The sequence below is a fragment of the Pelophylax lessonae genome (assembly GCF_965119305.1).
Source record: "Pelophylax lessonae genome assembly, chromosome: 4".
In the NCBI taxonomy this organism is placed as follows: domain Eukaryota; kingdom Metazoa; phylum Chordata; class Amphibia; order Anura; family Ranidae; genus Pelophylax; species Pelophylax lessonae.
In genome coordinates this window covers 23,693,729-23,711,577 of record NC_138771.1, presented here as the reverse complement: position 1 = coordinate 23,711,577, position 17,849 = coordinate 23,693,729, and the positions used below count along the sequence as shown (strand labels likewise).

The 17,849-nt window shown below is 47.7% G+C and overlaps 1 protein-coding gene across 2 annotated transcripts in view; it reads left to right on the top strand.

The window, feature by feature from the left end:
- ANKDD1A (ankyrin repeat and death domain containing 1A) overlaps nt 1-17,849 on the top strand; it is a 139,877-nt gene that overhangs the window by 11,574 nt on the left and 110,454 nt on the right. Inside the window, exon 2 of one of the 2 annotated variants that reach the window (XM_082256153.1) lies at nt 15,166-15,273. In XM_082256153.1, the coding sequence (XP_082112279.1) occupies nt 15,166-15,273 (108 nt within the window). Of the gene's footprint in view, nt 1-15,165; nt 15,274-17,849 lie in introns of those variants that run through there. The other variant, XM_082256154.1, reaches the window with a different exon arrangement.

Genomic DNA, 17,849 nt, shown 5'->3' with positions numbered 1-17,849 from the left:
CAGTATATATGCAGCAGGCGGTCGGCAAGCGATTAAAAGTAACAAACATGTTATACACTACTTACCTGCTCTGTGTAATGGTTTTCAAAAAGCAGAACCAATCCTCCTCTTTTCATGTCCCTCGCTGGCACTCCTGGCTCCTCCCGCCCACTGAGTGCCCCCAATGTAAGCGAGTAGGGGCACTCGTGCGGGCTCACTCTACAAGACACATGGAGCACGACTTGGCCCCGCCTCCTGCACCCTCCTCACTGGCTGAGATGATTGACAGCGGCAGGAGCCATTGGCTCTTGCTGCTGAATCCAAGCCAATAAGGAGGGAGAGTGTGGAGAAAGCTGCGGCTCTCGTGCACATCAGTGGATTGAGATTGGGCTCAGATAGGTATAAGGGGGGGGCATGCAGAAGGTTTTTTACCTTAAAGTGGTTCTAAAGACTCAGGGTTTTAATGTATGAAGGTAAAAAAACCTTCTCTGTGCAGCATCCCCCCCCCCCCCAATACTTACTTGAGCCCCATCGCGATCCAGCGATATGCATAATAGCCTCGGCTCTTCAGGTACTCTCCCTTCTCATTGGCTGAGACTGTCAATCACAGCTAAAGATCCAATGAGAAGAGAGTAGGGGTGGGGCCAAGTCACACCTCTGTGTGTGAATGGACAGGCAGAGCAGTGTCTTGGGAGCGAGGGATGCATTAAGGTACACAATCTTCTGCCTTTAGAACCGCTTTAAGCACTAGTGAGGCTATTGAGGACCGATTGATGAGCTAAGGTTTGTCCCAACCCCACAGAGAGACGTCACATGATGGCAGGTCACCTGCCCAATCAGCTGTGGCTGGAAATTCCCTGTCCCAAATCTGCACTTAGCAAAGGGGCAGGGGTGCTGGTGACATCATTGACCTAATCTGGCCTTATTTGGTTAATGACATTGCCCAGAAATGGTCATGTGGCCATATTAAGTCAGTGATGTCACCAGCACCCCTGCCCCCTTTGTTATGTGTGGCTGTGGGGTGGGGAGTTCCCCTTACGCAGCTGATTGGATTGGTGACCTGCCACCATGTGAAAGTTTCCCATGGGCTCCTGGTTCAGCCCGAACCTTAATTCATCACTATTTGGCAAAAACAATGTTTATTATGTACTGCCGCAACTTTTTACTTTTGTACAGAGTGTGGAAGGATTAGCACCCCTGTCAGGTTTTTATTGTTGTCTGTGTCCCTGGATAGTTTTCCCGGTGATCATTGTTACAGAGACAGAAAGTGATGGCGTTGTACCTTTTTTGGTGCTGCCCTTGTACCATGCTCAGGTGTTGGTGCAGAGATTGTAGTTTGGGGCTCCCAATGCAACTTTTGGCGTAACCACTTGCTGACCGCGCTATAGCAAAATGAGCGGCGCAGTTGGCCAGTCCGGGAGGGCACCATAAGACGTCCTCCCGTGATCGCGGCCAATGCGGCGTGTGGGCGGTGCGCTCTGTGATCCCTGTGTCCTCTGGACACAGCTGATCACAGATCAGGGTAAAGAGCCAATCACAGTGGCTCTTTACCACGTGATCAGCTGTGTCCAATCACAGCTGTTAACGATGTAAACACATTTGCCGGTTATCTGCATTCCTTTCCTCTTACACTTTAACCGGCTAGCAGGGGTGTCCAAACTTTGGCCCTTCAGCTGTTCAGGAACTACAATTCCCATGAGGCATTGTAAATCTCTGACATTCACAGACATAACAAGGCATGATGGGAATTGTAGTTCCTGAACAGATGGAGGGCCATAGTTTGGACATAGCGCTAGTGTGAAAGGGACATCTACACTGATAATCAGGGCAGTGATCATCAGTGTCCAGATTATCAGAGCAGCCCCAACAGAGCCCATTACTGCTGCCTACCAATGCCCATCAGTGATGCCAATCATTGCCGCCTGCCAGTTCCACCTATCAGTGCCCATCAGTGGCGCCTTTGAGTGCCACCTATCAATGCCCATCAGTGCAGTCTCATCAGTGCCTATCAGTGCTGCCTCATCAGTCCTGCCTATTAGTGCCCACCAGTGGAGCCTGTTAGTTCTACCTATCAGTGCTGCCTACCAGTGCCCATCAGTGACGCCTTTGAGTGCCACCTATTAATGCCCTTCAGTGCAGTCTCATCAGTGCCTATCAGTGCTGCCTCATCAGTCCTGCCTATTAGTGCCCACCAGTGCAGCCTATTAGTGCTGCCTATCAGTGCTGCCTATTAGTGCCTATCAGTGCAGCCTATCAGTGCTGCCTATTAGTGCCCATCAGTGCAGCCTATCAGTGCTGCCTATTAGTGCCTATCAGTGCATCCTCATCAGCGCACATCAATGAAGGAGAATTACAAGATTTTATAACAGAAACTAAGAAAAACTTTTTTTTGCAAAATTTTCAGTGTTTGTTTTTTTTTTTTAGCAAAAAAAAACAGTGGCGTTTAAGTCCCGGTTCACACTACCGCGACTTGGCCGCCTGGCAAGTCACAGACCATTCAGTGCAATTGAAACCATTCTAATAGGAGCGACTCAAGTCGCTCCGACTTAGAAAATAGTTCCTGCACTGCTTTTGACCGAAGTCGGAGCGGCTTGCATTGACTTCCATTATGTGAAGTCCATGCAAGTCGCGCCGAAGTCGCAGTGCACGGCGACTTCACTAGTCGCCCCTGAAGTCGTGTCGCCATAGTGTGAACCGACTCTAAATACCACCAAATGTTTTATGTGTAAAAAAAGATAAAAATTTCAAATGGGTACATTGTTGCATGACCGTGCAATTGTCATTGAAAGTAAGAAAAGTGCTGAAAGCTGAAAATTGGACTGGGCAGGAAAGGGGGTAAAAGTGCCCAGTAGACAAACGGTTAATTTTTGCTTAGGTTTCCGAGATGCAGTTTGTTGTGCCGTCTCTGCACAGCTTCATTGTAAAAGCGGTTGTATCCCTGAAAAAAAAAAAAACCCTGCAGCACAAAAGCACAATGCATCGCATACTAGCACATTATGAAATACTTACCTTAGAACGAAGCCTCCACACGGTCGTCCGGACACCGCTGATGGAGCTGACATGTTCTCTCGGCGTCTCTTCCGGGTTCGGCGGCTCCGGCGCTGTGAGTGGCTGGAGCCACAATGACGTCACTCCCGCACATGCGTGTGGGAGTTCACTTTCCAGCAAGAAGTCGGCAAGATACGCCGAACCTTCAGAGCGCATGCGTTGCTGGTGTCAGCGGCTGCATGCAGGGTGAAAATCTCCTAAACCGTGCAGGTTTAGGAGATATTAATTTTACCTACAGGTAGTCTTATTATAGGCTTACCTGTATGTAAAAGTTAAAAAGCGGAATATATTACTGCTTTAATGGAAACCTGCAAGAGAAAGGTGTTGGCTGCATTTTCTGGCTCTCTTTCAAACACTATTTGCTTGGCTGCCAGGCTGATGTTCTGGTTTTAAACTTTTCGCTGCCAGAGCCTTTTTTTTTTTTTAACACGTTTAAAATATAATTTTAAGCCCGAAGATTACATAAAACCCCCCAAACATTATATATTTTCTGTAAGCAGACACCTTAGATCAGGGTTTCTCAACTCCGGTCCTCAGGGCACACTTAAGCCCCGTACACACGTACCGATCGTCGGCTGAACGATCGGCTGTCTTTTGTCCCCGGGCTGTCGTGTCTGTTGAAAAGTGCAAAAGACTGCACAAGAATTTTGTCCGCCGACTACAGCCGACTGCAGAAGTGATGTCATGTGACCTATCCTGTGTTTTTTCTTTTCTGAGCATGCCCAGTCTTGCAAATCTGCTGTCTGTCGGCCGAATTCTGTATTGACTGGCGAACAATCGGCCGTTCTGGTGTCGGCATACAAAAATTTTAATGCTTGCACGACAGATTCTTTTCGGCCGAAAATGCACTGTCGGAAGCATCATACTAACAAGCCGAAAATTGGCCGATCGTTCGGCGGCCGAACATTTTCGGCCGACAATCTGCACGTGTCTACGGGCCTTAAGGCTCCTTTCACACTATGAGTCCATCAAACGGACTCCGCTTTTCTCAGCGGGGATCGCTCCGCCGATCCCCCGCTGAGCAGGAGAATGACAGCTGTGTCTCCGCGCTGTGTGCGGAGACACAGCTGTCACAGCCCCATAGATCTCTATGGGGGAATCGGATGGGAACGGTCCGTCGGTCCGTTCTCATCCGATCCTCTGGACGGATGGAAAATAGGGTTTCCATCCGTCCAGATTTGACGGATCGGATCGGATGTCAGCGTACATGTCTCCGCTGACATCCGATGCCCCATAGGGATGCATGGGGGGACCATTCAAATCCGCCAAAAGAACGGACAGGCGGATCTGAACGGTCCGCCTGTGTGAAAGGGGCCTAACAGGCCAGGTTTGCAAGAAAACTGAAAAACATTACAGGTGATATAATTTGCTGCTCAGTTAATGCAGTATTCTAGTCTGCATCTCCCAAAGGTAATACTTAAAATCTGGCCTGTTAGTGTTCCCTGAGGACTGGAGTTGAGAAACATTGCCTTAGATAAGGGTTTCTCAACAAGGGTTCCTCCAGAGATTGCTGGGGGTTCCTTGAGCAATTTCTGCCTCTCCGATAACTTCCCAATGACACATTGATCCTTTTAGCTTTCTGCAAGGGGGGTAATTCTTCCCAATGACCACAAGTGCAAGGCCCCTTTCACACTAGCGGACCGTTCAGATCCGCCTGTCAGTTTTTTTGGCGGATCTGAAAGGTCACCCCATGCATCTCTATGGGGCATCGGATGTCAGTGGAGACATGTCCGCTGACATCCCATCCGATCCGGTCCGTCAAATCTGGACGGATGGAAACCCTATTTTCCATCCATCCAGCGGATCGGATCGGATGAGAATGGACAGGTAGTCCGTTCTCATCCGATTCCCCCATAGAGAAGAGCAGGGACCTGACAGCTCTGTCTCCGCAACACAGCGCGGAGACAGAGCTGCCATCCGCCTGCTCAGCGGTGATTGGCGGATCGAACCCCCGGTGAGAAAAACGGAGTCCGCCGACGGACTCCACTGTGTGAAAGGGGCCTTAGGATCGTTCTTCCCCCTGACCATCACACTAATGTATTATGAGTTGCAGATATAGTCATTTTCAGCAGGAGTTCCCTGAAACCGGAAATGTATTTTAAGGGTTCCTCTGTGTTGAAAAAGTTGAGAAAGATTGCCTTAGAGAATAAAATAGTGGTAGTTCCAATTTTTTATGTCACTTGATATTACCAAAAAGGTCTAGGAAACACAACATTTCCGATTTTTGGAAACATTTTTTGGTAAAATATAAAAGAAGAGGTTGCATTGAGTAAATGGATACCCAACATGTAATACCTTAAATTTGTGTGCGCCCGGGCAGTGGCGTAGCGTGGGTTGTCAGCATCCGTGGCAAGGCAAGTAATTTGCGCCCCCTAACCCGACTTTGAGGTCACAAAAGTGTGAAAGGGGCCTTCAGTAATCAAGGTATAGTGTGCCCCCTTTCAATGTAGAGTGACCAGCGTGCCCCCTTTCCACGCAGAGAGACCAGCGTGCCCCCCTTCAATGCAGAGAGATCATCGTGCCCCCCTTCAATGCAGAATGACCAGCGTGCCCCCTTTCAATGCACAGTGACCAGCGTGCCCCTTTTCAATGCAGAGAGACCAGCGTGCTCCCTTTAATTGCAGAATGACCAGCGTGCCCCCTTTCAATGCAGAATGACCAGTGTGAGACGGCATAGGCGAGGCTTGGCTTGCAACGCCACCCCACCCTACACCAATGGACAGGTGAGGCACAGTCCAGCCCCGCCCCGACCTGCCATTTTCAGCCATAGGGCGGCCGCACTGGACTTATCCCAGCCTAAAGATGGAGGCAGCCGCAGACAGTATGTGAACTGTGTATGTCAGAGTCAGACAGACAGAGTGACACTGCGAATGCGCCCCCCCAGATGTTGCGCCCGGTGCGGCCGGCCCCCCCTGCACCCCCCACGCTACGCCACTGCGCCCGGGAAATGTCGACAAAGTTCAGTATCCTATATGGCGATGCTTCAAAAGCCCCCTATAGGTCATCAGTTTTGTGTGATGGAGGAGGTCTTGAGCTAGAATTATTGCTCTCACTCATTCAGCTTTTTTTTTCTACTGGGAAAACGCTCCAAGAAGCTGAAGCTCAAAAAACACCTAATAGCCTAAAGTAGTGTGCATGGATACATGGAATAATACTATTTAGCTTCTAGAAGCAGAACAAAAATGGTAATAACTGCTTCTAAGAGCTTTAAAAAAAAAAACCCTAGGGTGCATGGAGCCTAAAAGCTTCTAAAATGCTACTAGAAGCTGGCACAAAAATGCTATTATCAGCAGTTTTCATCCAGCATTTTTTTCTAGCTTTTTTTTTGAGCTTATGAAAAATGCTAGCGTGCATGGAGCCAGTTTAGCATTTTTTTTTTCTGCCAGAAAAATGCTCCAAGAAACAACAAAAACTGTTGTTTTTTTTCTGCTCCTAGACGCTGAAGCTCAAAAAACTCTAATAACCTAAAGTAGTGTGCATCGACCAGGCACGTGCAGAGGGGAGTGCAGAGGGCGGGGGGGGGGGGGGGCGATTGTGCTTGATGCCCAAAGTGCCCTTTTGTCAAGGCAAAATTTCTGCAGCCGCACCCATAAACAGTATGGATGCGCATGCACCATTCTCGAAGCCTGTCAGGCTCGGGAAAGCTTGTGCATGCTCGGCAGAGCGGGTGTATGCGCAGTGACATCATTTTTTAAAGTCAGGCACAGAGACAGTGCCTCGTTGTCACATCAGCAGGTAAGACTAGACCCCGGACCACTCCACAGCCTCTGACTACCCCCTGCACCATGTCCACAGCCTCTGACTACCCCCTGAACCATGTCCACAGCCTCTGACCACCCCCTGCACCATGTCCACAGCCTCTGACTACCCCCTGCACCATGTCCACAGCCTCTGACTACCCCCTGCACCATGTCCACAGCCTCTGACCACCCCCTGCACCATGTCCACAGCCTCTGACCACCCCCTGCACCATGTCCGTTGCCTCTGACCACCCCCTGCACCATGTCCGTTGCCTCTGACCACCCCCTGCACCATGTCCACAGCCTTTGACCACCACCCTGCACCATGTCCGTTGCCTCTGACCACCCCCCTGCACCATGTCCGCAGCCTCTGACCACCCCCTGCACCATGTCCGCAGCCTCTAACCACCCCCTGCACCATGTCCGCAGCCTCTAACCACCCCCTGCACCATGTCCGCAGCCTCTGACCACCCCCTGCACCATGTCCGCAGCCTCTGACCACCCCCTGCACCATGTCCGCAGCCTCTGACCACCCCTGCACCATGTCCGCAGCCTCTGACCACCCCCTGCACCATGTCCGCAGCCTCTGACCACGCCCTGCACCATGTCCGCAGCCTCTTACCACCCTTGCACCATGTCAGCAGCCTCTGACCATCCCCTGCACCATGTCCGCAGCCTCTGAACACCCCCTTCTCCACGTCCGTTGCCACTGATCACCCCCTGCACCATGTTCGCAGCCACTGATCACCCCTAGCACCTGCCCTATTTAAAGCCCTGTTCCATGTGCCCCTTTTATACTTTGAGCACCTGACCCTCCAAAGGTCTCTGCAAGGCCCTGGCATGGACACATAGGATAACACTATTTAGTGTCTCAGAGCAGACTTAATAACAGCTTCTAGGACCTAAAAAAAAAACACTAGTGTGCATGGAGCCTTAACCCCTCTTGGGTGAATCCCATCCCTGCCCTCAGCGTCTAATTTGTGGTAGATATAGTACAATGTGTGTAGGACTCGGAGAAGCAGACAGGACGGCATATTCTTCATGGTTATCCGATATACCAGAAATCTCTCCCTGTGACATTGTGAACCAGGATCTGCCGCTGTGTCAGACGGATGTGCCTATGGAGGAGCTGGCTCCAGTCCGCGCTGTCTACTATTTTCCCGTTTTCTCCTCTATGCCCTGGAGTCCTCGCACACAAAGGCAGCCTGTCAGGACTAATTTAATTTCCTGCCTAGTTGTAGTTCTATTCAACGCATGGATAATAGGGAAGCACTAAGCATTGTTGGCAACCTGCAAGAATCTGAAAGCCTCACCTGTGTTCCCAACTCCTTCAAGGGGCAGTAGATTACAATTTATTTCGTAAAATGCATACTAAATTCTATGAGGATGCAGAAGAGGGTCATTGAAATCTCACATGTTAGTACAGTGCCTTGAAAAAGTATTCACACCCCTTGAAATTCTCCACATTTTGTAATGTTACAACCATAAACCTAAACGTATTTTATTGGGATTTTATGTGATAGATCAACATAAGGTGGCACATAATTGTGAAGGGGAAAGAAAATGATAAATGGTTTTCAACATTTTTTACAAATAAATATCTGAAAAGTGTGGCGTGCATTTGTATTCACCCCCTCTATTGATATTAAAAAGACCAGTGGAAAATGCAAAATGTTTATTTGACAACCAGTTGATGTAGATGTAGAGTTAAAACCAATACGATACCAGGTTGACCTGGTCAGTAGGAGCTTGGCAAATTACTGAAGAGGCTTTTCGCCACATTCAGCAGACCCAGCAGTCATTGGCCAAGCTGCTACTGACCAGGCCAACCTGGTATCGTATTGGTTTTAATTCTTCGCCACATTCAGAAGCCCCACAGTCATTGGCCAAGCTCCTACTGACCAGGCCAACCTGGTATCGTATTTGGTTTTAATTCTTTGCCACATACAGTGGACCCAGCAGTCATTGGCCAAGCTCCTACTGACCAGACCAACCTGGTATGGTATTTGGTTTTAATTCTTTGCCACATACAGTGGACCCAGCAGTCATTGGCCAAGCTCCTACTGACCAGACCAACCTGGTATCGTATTGGTTTTAATTCTTCGCCACATTCAGCGCACCCACAGTCATTGGCCAAGCTCCTACTGACCAGGCCAACCTGTTATCGTATTGGTTTTAATTCTTCGCCACATTCAGAAGCCCCACAGTCATTGGCCAAGCTCCTACTGACCAGGCCAACCTGGTATCGTATTTGGTTTTAATTCTTTGCCACATACAGTGGACCCAGCAGTCATTGGCCAAGCTGCTACTGACCAGGCCAACCTGGTATCGTATTGGTTTTAATTCTTCGCCACATTCAGCGCACCCACAGTCATTGGCCAAGCTCCTACTGACCAGGCCAACCTGTTATCGTATTGGTTTTAATTCTTCGCCACATTCAGAAGCCCCACAGTCACTGGCCAAGCTCCTACTGACCAGGCCAACCTGGTATCGTATTTGGTTTTAATTCTTTGCCACATACAGTGGACCCAGCAGTCATTGGCCAAGCTGCTACTGACCAGGCCAACCTGGTATCGTATTGGTTTTAATTCTTCGCCACATTCAGCGCACCCACAGTCATTGGCCAAGCTCCTACTGACCAGGCCAACCTGTTATCGTATTGGTTTTAATTCTTTGTCACATTCAGAAGCCCCACAGTCATTGGCCAAGCTCCTACTGACCAGGCCAACCTGGTATCGTATTTGGTTTTAATTCTTTGCCACATACAGTGGACCCAGCAGTCATTGGCCAAGCTCCTACTGACCAGACCAACCTGGTATCGTATTTGGTTTTAATTCTTTGCCACATACAGTGGACCCAGCAGTCATTGGCCAAGCTCCTACTAACCAGGCCAACCTGGTATCGTATTGGTTTTAATTCTTCGCCACATTCAGCGCACCCACAGTCATTGGCCAAGCTCCTACTGACCAGGCCAACCTGTTATCGTATTGGTTTTAATTCTTCGCCACATTCAGAAGCCCCACAGTCATTGGCCAAGCTCCTACTGACCAGGCCAACCTGGTATCGTATTTGGTTGTAATTCTTTGCCACATACAGTGGATCCAGCAGTCATTGGCCAAGCTCCTACTGACCAGGCCAACCTGGTATCGTATTGGTTTTAATTCTTCGCCACATTCAGCGCACCCCTCAGTCATTGGCCAAGCTCCTACTGACCAGGCCAACCTGTTATCGTATTGGTTTTAATTCTTTGCCACATTCAGAAGCCCCTCAGTCATTGGCCAAGCTCCTACTGACCAGGCCAACCTGGTATCGTATTGGTTTTAATTCTTTGCCACATTCAGCGGCCCCACAGTCATTGCCCAAGCTCCTACTGACCAAGCCAACCTGGTATTGTATTGGTTTTAATTCTTCACCACATTCAGGGGACCCAGTAGTCATTCACAAAGCTCCTATTGACCAGGCCAACCGGTTATCGTATTGGTTTTATTTCTATATCTACACCCACTGGTTGTCAAATGAACACTTTGCAATTTCCACTGGTCTTTTCAATATCTGGAAACTGTCATGATATCACCTACATACCTACATCCAAGTAGCGCTGTCTTTCCTGGTTGCTTGTTGGATGGTCATTTTGTACTTACAGTATTCTGACGGTTGCACCGCATTGGTTTGGGATAGTACATAGTGTGGTTTCAGTTTCAAAAGGGCTGTTCTGTGAAGCCCTCAGAGGTGTGTTAGAGAACCTTAGTGAACAAACAGCATCATGAAAGCCAAGAAACACTCCATACAGGTCAGGGATAAAGTTGTGGAGAAGTTTAAAGCAGAGTTAGGTTATAAAAAAATATCTCAAGCTTTGAACATCTCATGGAGCGCTGTTGAATCCATCATCTGAAAATGGAAAGAGTATGGCACAACTGCAAACCTACCAAGATATGGCCGTTCATTTAAACGAAATGGCTGGGCAAGGAGAGCATTATTCAGAAAAGCAGCCAAGCGGCCCATGGTAACTCTGGAGGAGCTGCAGAGATCCACAGCTCAGGTGGGAGAATCTGTCCACAGGACATCTATTAGTCGTGCACTCCACAAATCTGCCCTTTATGGAAGAGTGGCAAGAAGAAAGACATTGTTTATTGAAAGCCATAAGAAGTCCAGTTTGCAGTTTGCGAGAAGCCATGTGGGGCACACGATAAAGATATGGAAGAAGATGCTCTGGTCAGATGAGACCAAAATTTTACTTTTTGGCCTAAAAACAAAATGCTATGTGTGGCGGAAAACTAACACTGCACATCACCCTGAACTCACCATCCCCACTGTGAAACATGGTGGTGGCAGCATCATGTTTTGGGGATGCTTTTCTTCAGCAGGGACAGGGAAGCTGGTCAGAGTTGATGGGAAAATGGATGGAGCCTAATACAGGGCATTTGTAGAAGAAAACTTATTTGAGTCTGCAAACTGGGGCGGAGGTTCACCGCTCCCTGTGCTTCCGTTTTTGCCCGGTTTTCCTCTTGAGTCATTGGAATGGCTGGGCCACAGTGACATCAGTTACCTATTTTGAGGCTGCTGCAGTCCAGTCATGTGATCCCCTGTGTCAGCCAGCAGCAGCCGCAGGGGAGAAGAGAGAGAACTTGACAATGGCTGGTAAAGCTGGGAGTGGTGGCGTCACCCATAGGCTCCCATGTCCCTTCTGTTATGGGAGGTCCCTCCTCTACTCTCCAGCTGCCTCTGGGTGACACAGGGGAGCTGGATCACGTGACTGGACCAGAGCAGACTGAATATAGGTAAGTATATACATCTTTCTTACACAGGGTAGTCAGCATAGTTAAGAGGGGGGAGTAGACATTTTAGGGCTAGTTACCTTTAGCCTGAAATTCCACTTTATGGTTCTATATATTATGTGTAACTGTCATCTAGTGTTTGCTGAAACAATGTAAAAAGAAAATGAATTTAATTGGCACACATACCATGGAGACTGAATGTCTGAGTATCTCTGATTCAGACTGAAGACATCAAACCTGCATTTTTCTGCAGTTTAGTGAAAGTAAACAATAGTATCTGTGAATAGATCAGACATTCTCTGATTATAATCAATACATAGGATCAGCCCCTGGAACTCACAATGCATTGTACTGTAGAATAACAACTAGGTATGCTATATAGCATTCATCTCTAAAACGTGTTACTATATACACTATATTACCATAAGTATTGGGACGCCTGCCTTTACATGCACTTTATTGGCATCCCAGTCTTAGTCCGTAGGGTTCATATTGAGTTGGCCCACCCTTTGCAGCTATAAACGCTTCAACTCTTCTAGGAGAAGGTTTGGCTCACAGTCTGCTCTCTAATTCATCCCCAAAGGTGTTCTATCAGGTTGAGGTCAGGACTCTGTGCAGGCCAGTCATGTTCCTCCACCCCAAACTCACTCATCCATGTCTTTATGGACCTTGCTTTGTGCACTGGTCCAAATAATTTAGTTGGGGGGGGGGGGGGGAGGTTATGGTGTGGGGTTGTTTTTCAGGGGCAGGGCTTGGCCCCTTAGTTCCGGTGAAGGGAACTAAGGGGCCAATTTCAGGCTTCCAACGTTGTGGGAACAGTTTGGGGATGGGCCCCTTCCTGTTCCAACATGACTGCGCACCAGTGCACAAAGCAAGGTCCATAAAGACATGGAAGAGCGAGTTTGGGGTGGAGTAACTTGACTGGCCTGCACAGAGTCCAGACCTCAACCCAATAGAACACCTTTGGGATACATTAGCGTGGAGACTGTGAGCCAGACCTTGTCTTGAAGAATGATCAAACATTCCCATAGACCCACTCCTAAACCTTATGGACAGCCTTCCCAGAAGAGTTGAAGCTGTTATAGCTGCAAAGGGTGGGCCAACTCAATATTGAACCCTACGGACTAAGACTGGGATGCCTATCGGCTGACTATAAGTGGTTGTACCGGGGTGATGCCTCTAGCTAGAGGCATAACCCCGGTACCATTTTTTAGAGCCGGTGGTCGGCTTTCTGGCAGTAATGACCGATGTAGCTCGGGAGCCGCTGGATCGTTAACCCAGCGAGCGGGAGGGGATGCCCCCCCCTCCCGCCGCCTTCCGCGGCTCTGCCCGGGTCTCCTAGTGGGAGACCAGAGCAACCAGCCGACATGTCCGCCGGCTGGTTAGAGTCCTGATCAAAGCCGAATGTGGCTTCGATCGGGTCTCGGATGACGTAACCAAGAGGCCGCTGGGACCACCCTTATGTGAAAGAGGATCACCGGCAGTTTTAAAAAATACCGGGGTTATGGGAGTTATCTGCTGCCATAATGCCGGTATTTAACGTCATAATACCGACGTATAACTGCGGCGGCAGTCCGGAACTGGTTAATGTTGCACAGTACTGTACTAGCATGCATGCAGTTTTGCAGGACGCCTTGCCCTGCAAATGTTTTATAAATATACCCCTAAGTATTAAAGTGTTACTAAACCCACAACAGTAAAATCAGTCTGTATATGCAGTAAAACATGCTTGTTATACTTGTTGTGGAAATTTTATTAGGATTAGTGTGGACATTTTTTATTGTGTGTTTTATTTAGCTTTTTATTATGGCTCCTGTTGTCGGTTTGCTTGCAATATGCTCATTAGAGCATGTACGGCCGAACCGGCTTTGAGGAAAGATTACTGGCAGTGAAAACCTTCCTTTAGATGTGTAGACGTGTTCGCTCTACATAGACATCTCCGCCGGCAAACGATCCATGCGCGGGTCTGTTTGCGGGTAGAGATCTATGTGTATTGCGGTGTGGAGTTCAAGGATCAAGCAGCAAGGATATGACCACCAGCAGGGGCCCCTGTATAATGTGCAGAATTGTTCGATCGGCAGGGATATGTTTGCTCTGTGAAGTCAATATGGTTTTGATATCTATCTGCCTTCATGAAGGGATACACACTCATGTCTTTCTACTGTGCCTGATCACCATAGTGGAAACAGCATGGCTCTTTCCCTGCAGACAGCCTCACGTCTATGGGAACAGTAGTATAATCCTATTAGGCATTGTCCTCTGAGCCTTTGCTGAGTGGGATTCATGCTAGTAGTAGTGGCGGGAGTGCATGCACGAGTTTGATCAGAGCAGCGTTCACGGTTCTACACGCTGGTCTCATTGTGTAGTGTTAGGTGTGATTTCCGCTACACGGGTTTCATTGTTAACTGCAGTGCGTGGTTTTCCATGCACCAATGGCGGGAAGCTGTGCATGCTGTTCTGCTCATACAGGATCATGTACTCCCCCTTTCTATTGTATATTTGAATGTATACAGGTGTGTCATTGGCTGATTCTATGTGAGTAACTTGTATCATGTGACTGTACATTTGGAACTGATTGGCTGATGTTGTATAGCCGTTGCTTTCTGCTATTATCCCTGTGTTGTCCCATAAATAAATGGAGCTCAATACTGTGCAGATTTGTTTGCTCGGTGGGCATATTTGTTCGCTCGGCGGGCATATGTTTGCTCTGTGAAGTCAATATCATTTTGATATCTATCTGCCTTTATGAAGGGATACACGCTCATGTCTTTCTACTGTGCCTGATCACCATAGTGGAAACAGCATGGCTCTTTCCCTGCAGATAGCCTCACGTCTATGGGAACAGTCAACATCAGGACATTTAACCGAGCATCCAATGTGATAACAGCCTGTGTGTCTGTATTACTGGGTACTGCAAAGCACGCTCCATTACCTTATACAAAATTGCTGAGAACTGTGCTTTTTAGCACAACGGGATTAATTGCGCTTGGCGTATATTAATGTCCAAAAGTGCACTTATTAGCGCAACTGAGTTTTTTGCGCATCAATCGTACATCAAGATCCAAAACATGCTTGCTGTGTAACGTAATGGGTTAATCCTCTGCATTGTGCGAAAAGGCTGTATGATCCTGTCTTCTCTGATCCTGCCCTTCTTCCACTGTCTACAATCCATTTGCTGATAGAACAGACCCTTGGGGGCACTCTGCACATGCTCAGTTTGGTGTGCATTTCTAGAGAGTTGATTTTCTTTCTTGAGAGGGTGCATGTGATCAGCACAGGGCCAATCAGCACTGTTCAGACAGAGAGTCAGGGGTCCTGCAGCCTCATAGGACAGTCAGAGGAGAATGAAAACTCCTCCTACAAGCTTTAACCAGACACTGATAGAAGTCACAAGACTGCTATATACTGCTGATGAGAAAAGGTATTTAGCAGTTTATATTGACTAAAATAATAGCATTTCCATGTTCTGTGTACCGTGGGAGAGCAGATATAGTGACTGCAGGATCCTGGGTGTAGTAACACTTTAACTTTGGCTGCATGTGTTTGAAAAGGTTGCTGAGCTGCAAGCAGTTGGTCTTTAGTAGGTTCTTTAATGACGTTTCTAATCCTGAATTTTCTTTTAGTGCTGCGCACCGAGCAAGAATTCCACATCGCTGCAAAAACAAACAACATTGAGAAGATGCAGCTGCTGATTGGAAGAGGGGTGAACGTCAGAGCGAAGAACAGTGTAGGTACAGTATCCCTTCTATGCTAGTACCATGCTGTGGTAAGGTCTGATGCAAAGGCATAGCTAGAACCTTCAGGGCCAAGAAACCAAGAAGGGCCCCCTGGATGAATTAGAGCAGAGACTGCGAGCCAGGCCTTCTCATCCAACATCATTGCCTGACCTCACAAATGCGCTTCTGAAAGTATGGTCAAACATTCCCATAGACACACTCCTAAACCTTGTGGACAGCCTTCCCAGAAGAGTTGAAGCTGTTATAGCTGCAAAGGGTGGGCCAACTCAATATTGAACCCTACGGACTAAGACTGGGATGCCATTAAAGTTCATGTGTGTGTAAAGGCAGGCGTCCCAATACTTTTGGTAATATAGTTTATATGAATGGTCATCAGCGGAAAACATGGGGAAGGACTTGTCATGCAACTGTGATGTCCAAAGTTGCATGACAAGTAGGGTTGCCCCCTCGTCCCTTTAAACCTGAACACATATTATCCACTTCTGGACTGGAAGGTTTTGCCCCCTAAATGACCAGGCCATTTTTTGTGATACAACACTGCGTTATTTTAACTGACAATTGCGCAGTCGTGCAACGCTGTACTCAAATAAAATTGACGTCCTTTTTTCCCCACAAATAGAGCTTTTTTTGGTGGTATTTGATCACCTGTGCGGTTTTTATTTTTTGAGCTACAAACAAAAAAAGAGCAACAATTCTGGAAAAAAAAACTATATTTTTCACATTCTGCTATATAACATTCCCATTAAAAAAAAAAAAAAACCTTTAATCAATTTTTTTCATTCTTTTAGGCCAATTTATTTTCTGCTACATATTTTTAGTAAAAAAAATCCCAATAAGCTTATTTCGATTGGTTTGCGCAAAAGTTATCGCGTCTACAAACTAGGGGAAAGATTTATGTCTATTTTTTTTTTTTTTTTTACTAGTAATGGCGGCAATCTGTGATTTTTTGCGGGACTGCCACATTGTGGCGGACAGATCGGACCCCTAACTGACATTTTTGACACTTTTGGGGGGACCAGTGACATTACTACAGTAATCAGTGCTAAAAATATGCACTGTTACTGTAATAATGACACTGGTAGGGAAGGGGTTAACCCAGGGACGATCAAGGGGTTAAGTGTGAGCCTAGGGGAGTGTTTTCTAACTGTGTGGGGGGGGGACTTGTGGAATCAACACAGAGACCTGTGATCCTTCTATATAGCACTCTGTGTTCATTCCAGAGAGAACAACGGTTTACAACAGCTGACCTTCCTTCTCTCTCAGTGGGGAGTGATTGCGGGTGCCCGGTGGCATTCGCTGCCGCCGGTCCCGTGGATCGGCATCCCCGCTGCCTAGCGGGTCGGGAACGTGCTCGCCCCCCAGCACCACTTACACCCCCATACCCCTACATCGATTTGCGCAGCCTGCCCCAGTAAAACAATTGCTGCCACCGGTCCCGTGGATTGGCTTCCCTACTTTCTAATGGGGGGCAGGCGCGTGCACCTAGGAGCGCTCCTGCGAACCACCATACAGGTACAGCAGTTTGCGCAGCCAAGCCAGGCGTGGCCCTACGTCAGTCGCGCGCCTGCTGCCACTTAGCAGCAGGGACTCCGATGCACGGGACAGACGGCTCAGATTGCCGCCTGACACCCGCGATCGCTTCCCGCTGAGAGAGAAGGACGGGCGGCTGTTGTAAACACAGCTGACCGTTCTTCTCTCTGGAATGATCACAGAGCCCCTGTGATCCTTCTATCTGTGATCATTCCCTTCCCCATACAGTTACACACTCCCCTAGGCTTACATTTAACCCCTTGATCACCCACTGTGGTAACCCCTTCCCTGACAATGGCATTATTACGGTAACAGTGCATATTTTTAGCACTGATTACTGTAGTAATGTCACTGGTCCCCCCAAAAGTGTCAAAAATGTCAGTTAGGGGTCCAACCTGTTCGCCACAATGTCGCAGTCCCGTTAAAAATCGTTGATAGCCGCCATTACTAGTAAAAAAAAAAAAAAACAATAAAAATTACATACATCTTTCCTCTTATACGCTTATAGCGATTTTTTTTTTTTTTTTTTTACCAAAAATATGTAGCAGAAAAAAATTGGCCTAAAATGTTAAAAAATATTGATTTTTACATTTTGTTGTGGGGAATGTCCTATAGCAGAACGTGAAAAATATTGTTTTTTTTTTTTCAAAATTGTCGCTCTTTTTTTGTTTATAGCGCAAAAAATAAAAATCGCACAGGTGATCAAATACCACCAAAAGAAAGCTCTATTTGTGGGGAAAAAAAGGACGTCAATTTCGTTTGAGTACAGCGTCGCACGACCGCGCAATTGTCCGTTAAAGTAACGCAGTGCCGAATCACAAAATTGGGCCTGGTCAGGAAGGGGGTAAAATCTTCCGCGACTGAAGTGATTAATATGTGTTTGGGTTTAAAGGGATGAGGTGGCAACTCTGATGACAAGTCCCACTAATTTGAATGGAGCCTTAATATTTTGATAGGAACACAGTAGATCAGTCGTCGGGTGATCAGTTGTCGGGTGATCAGTTGCCGGGTGATCAGTTGCCGGGTGATCAGTTGCCGGG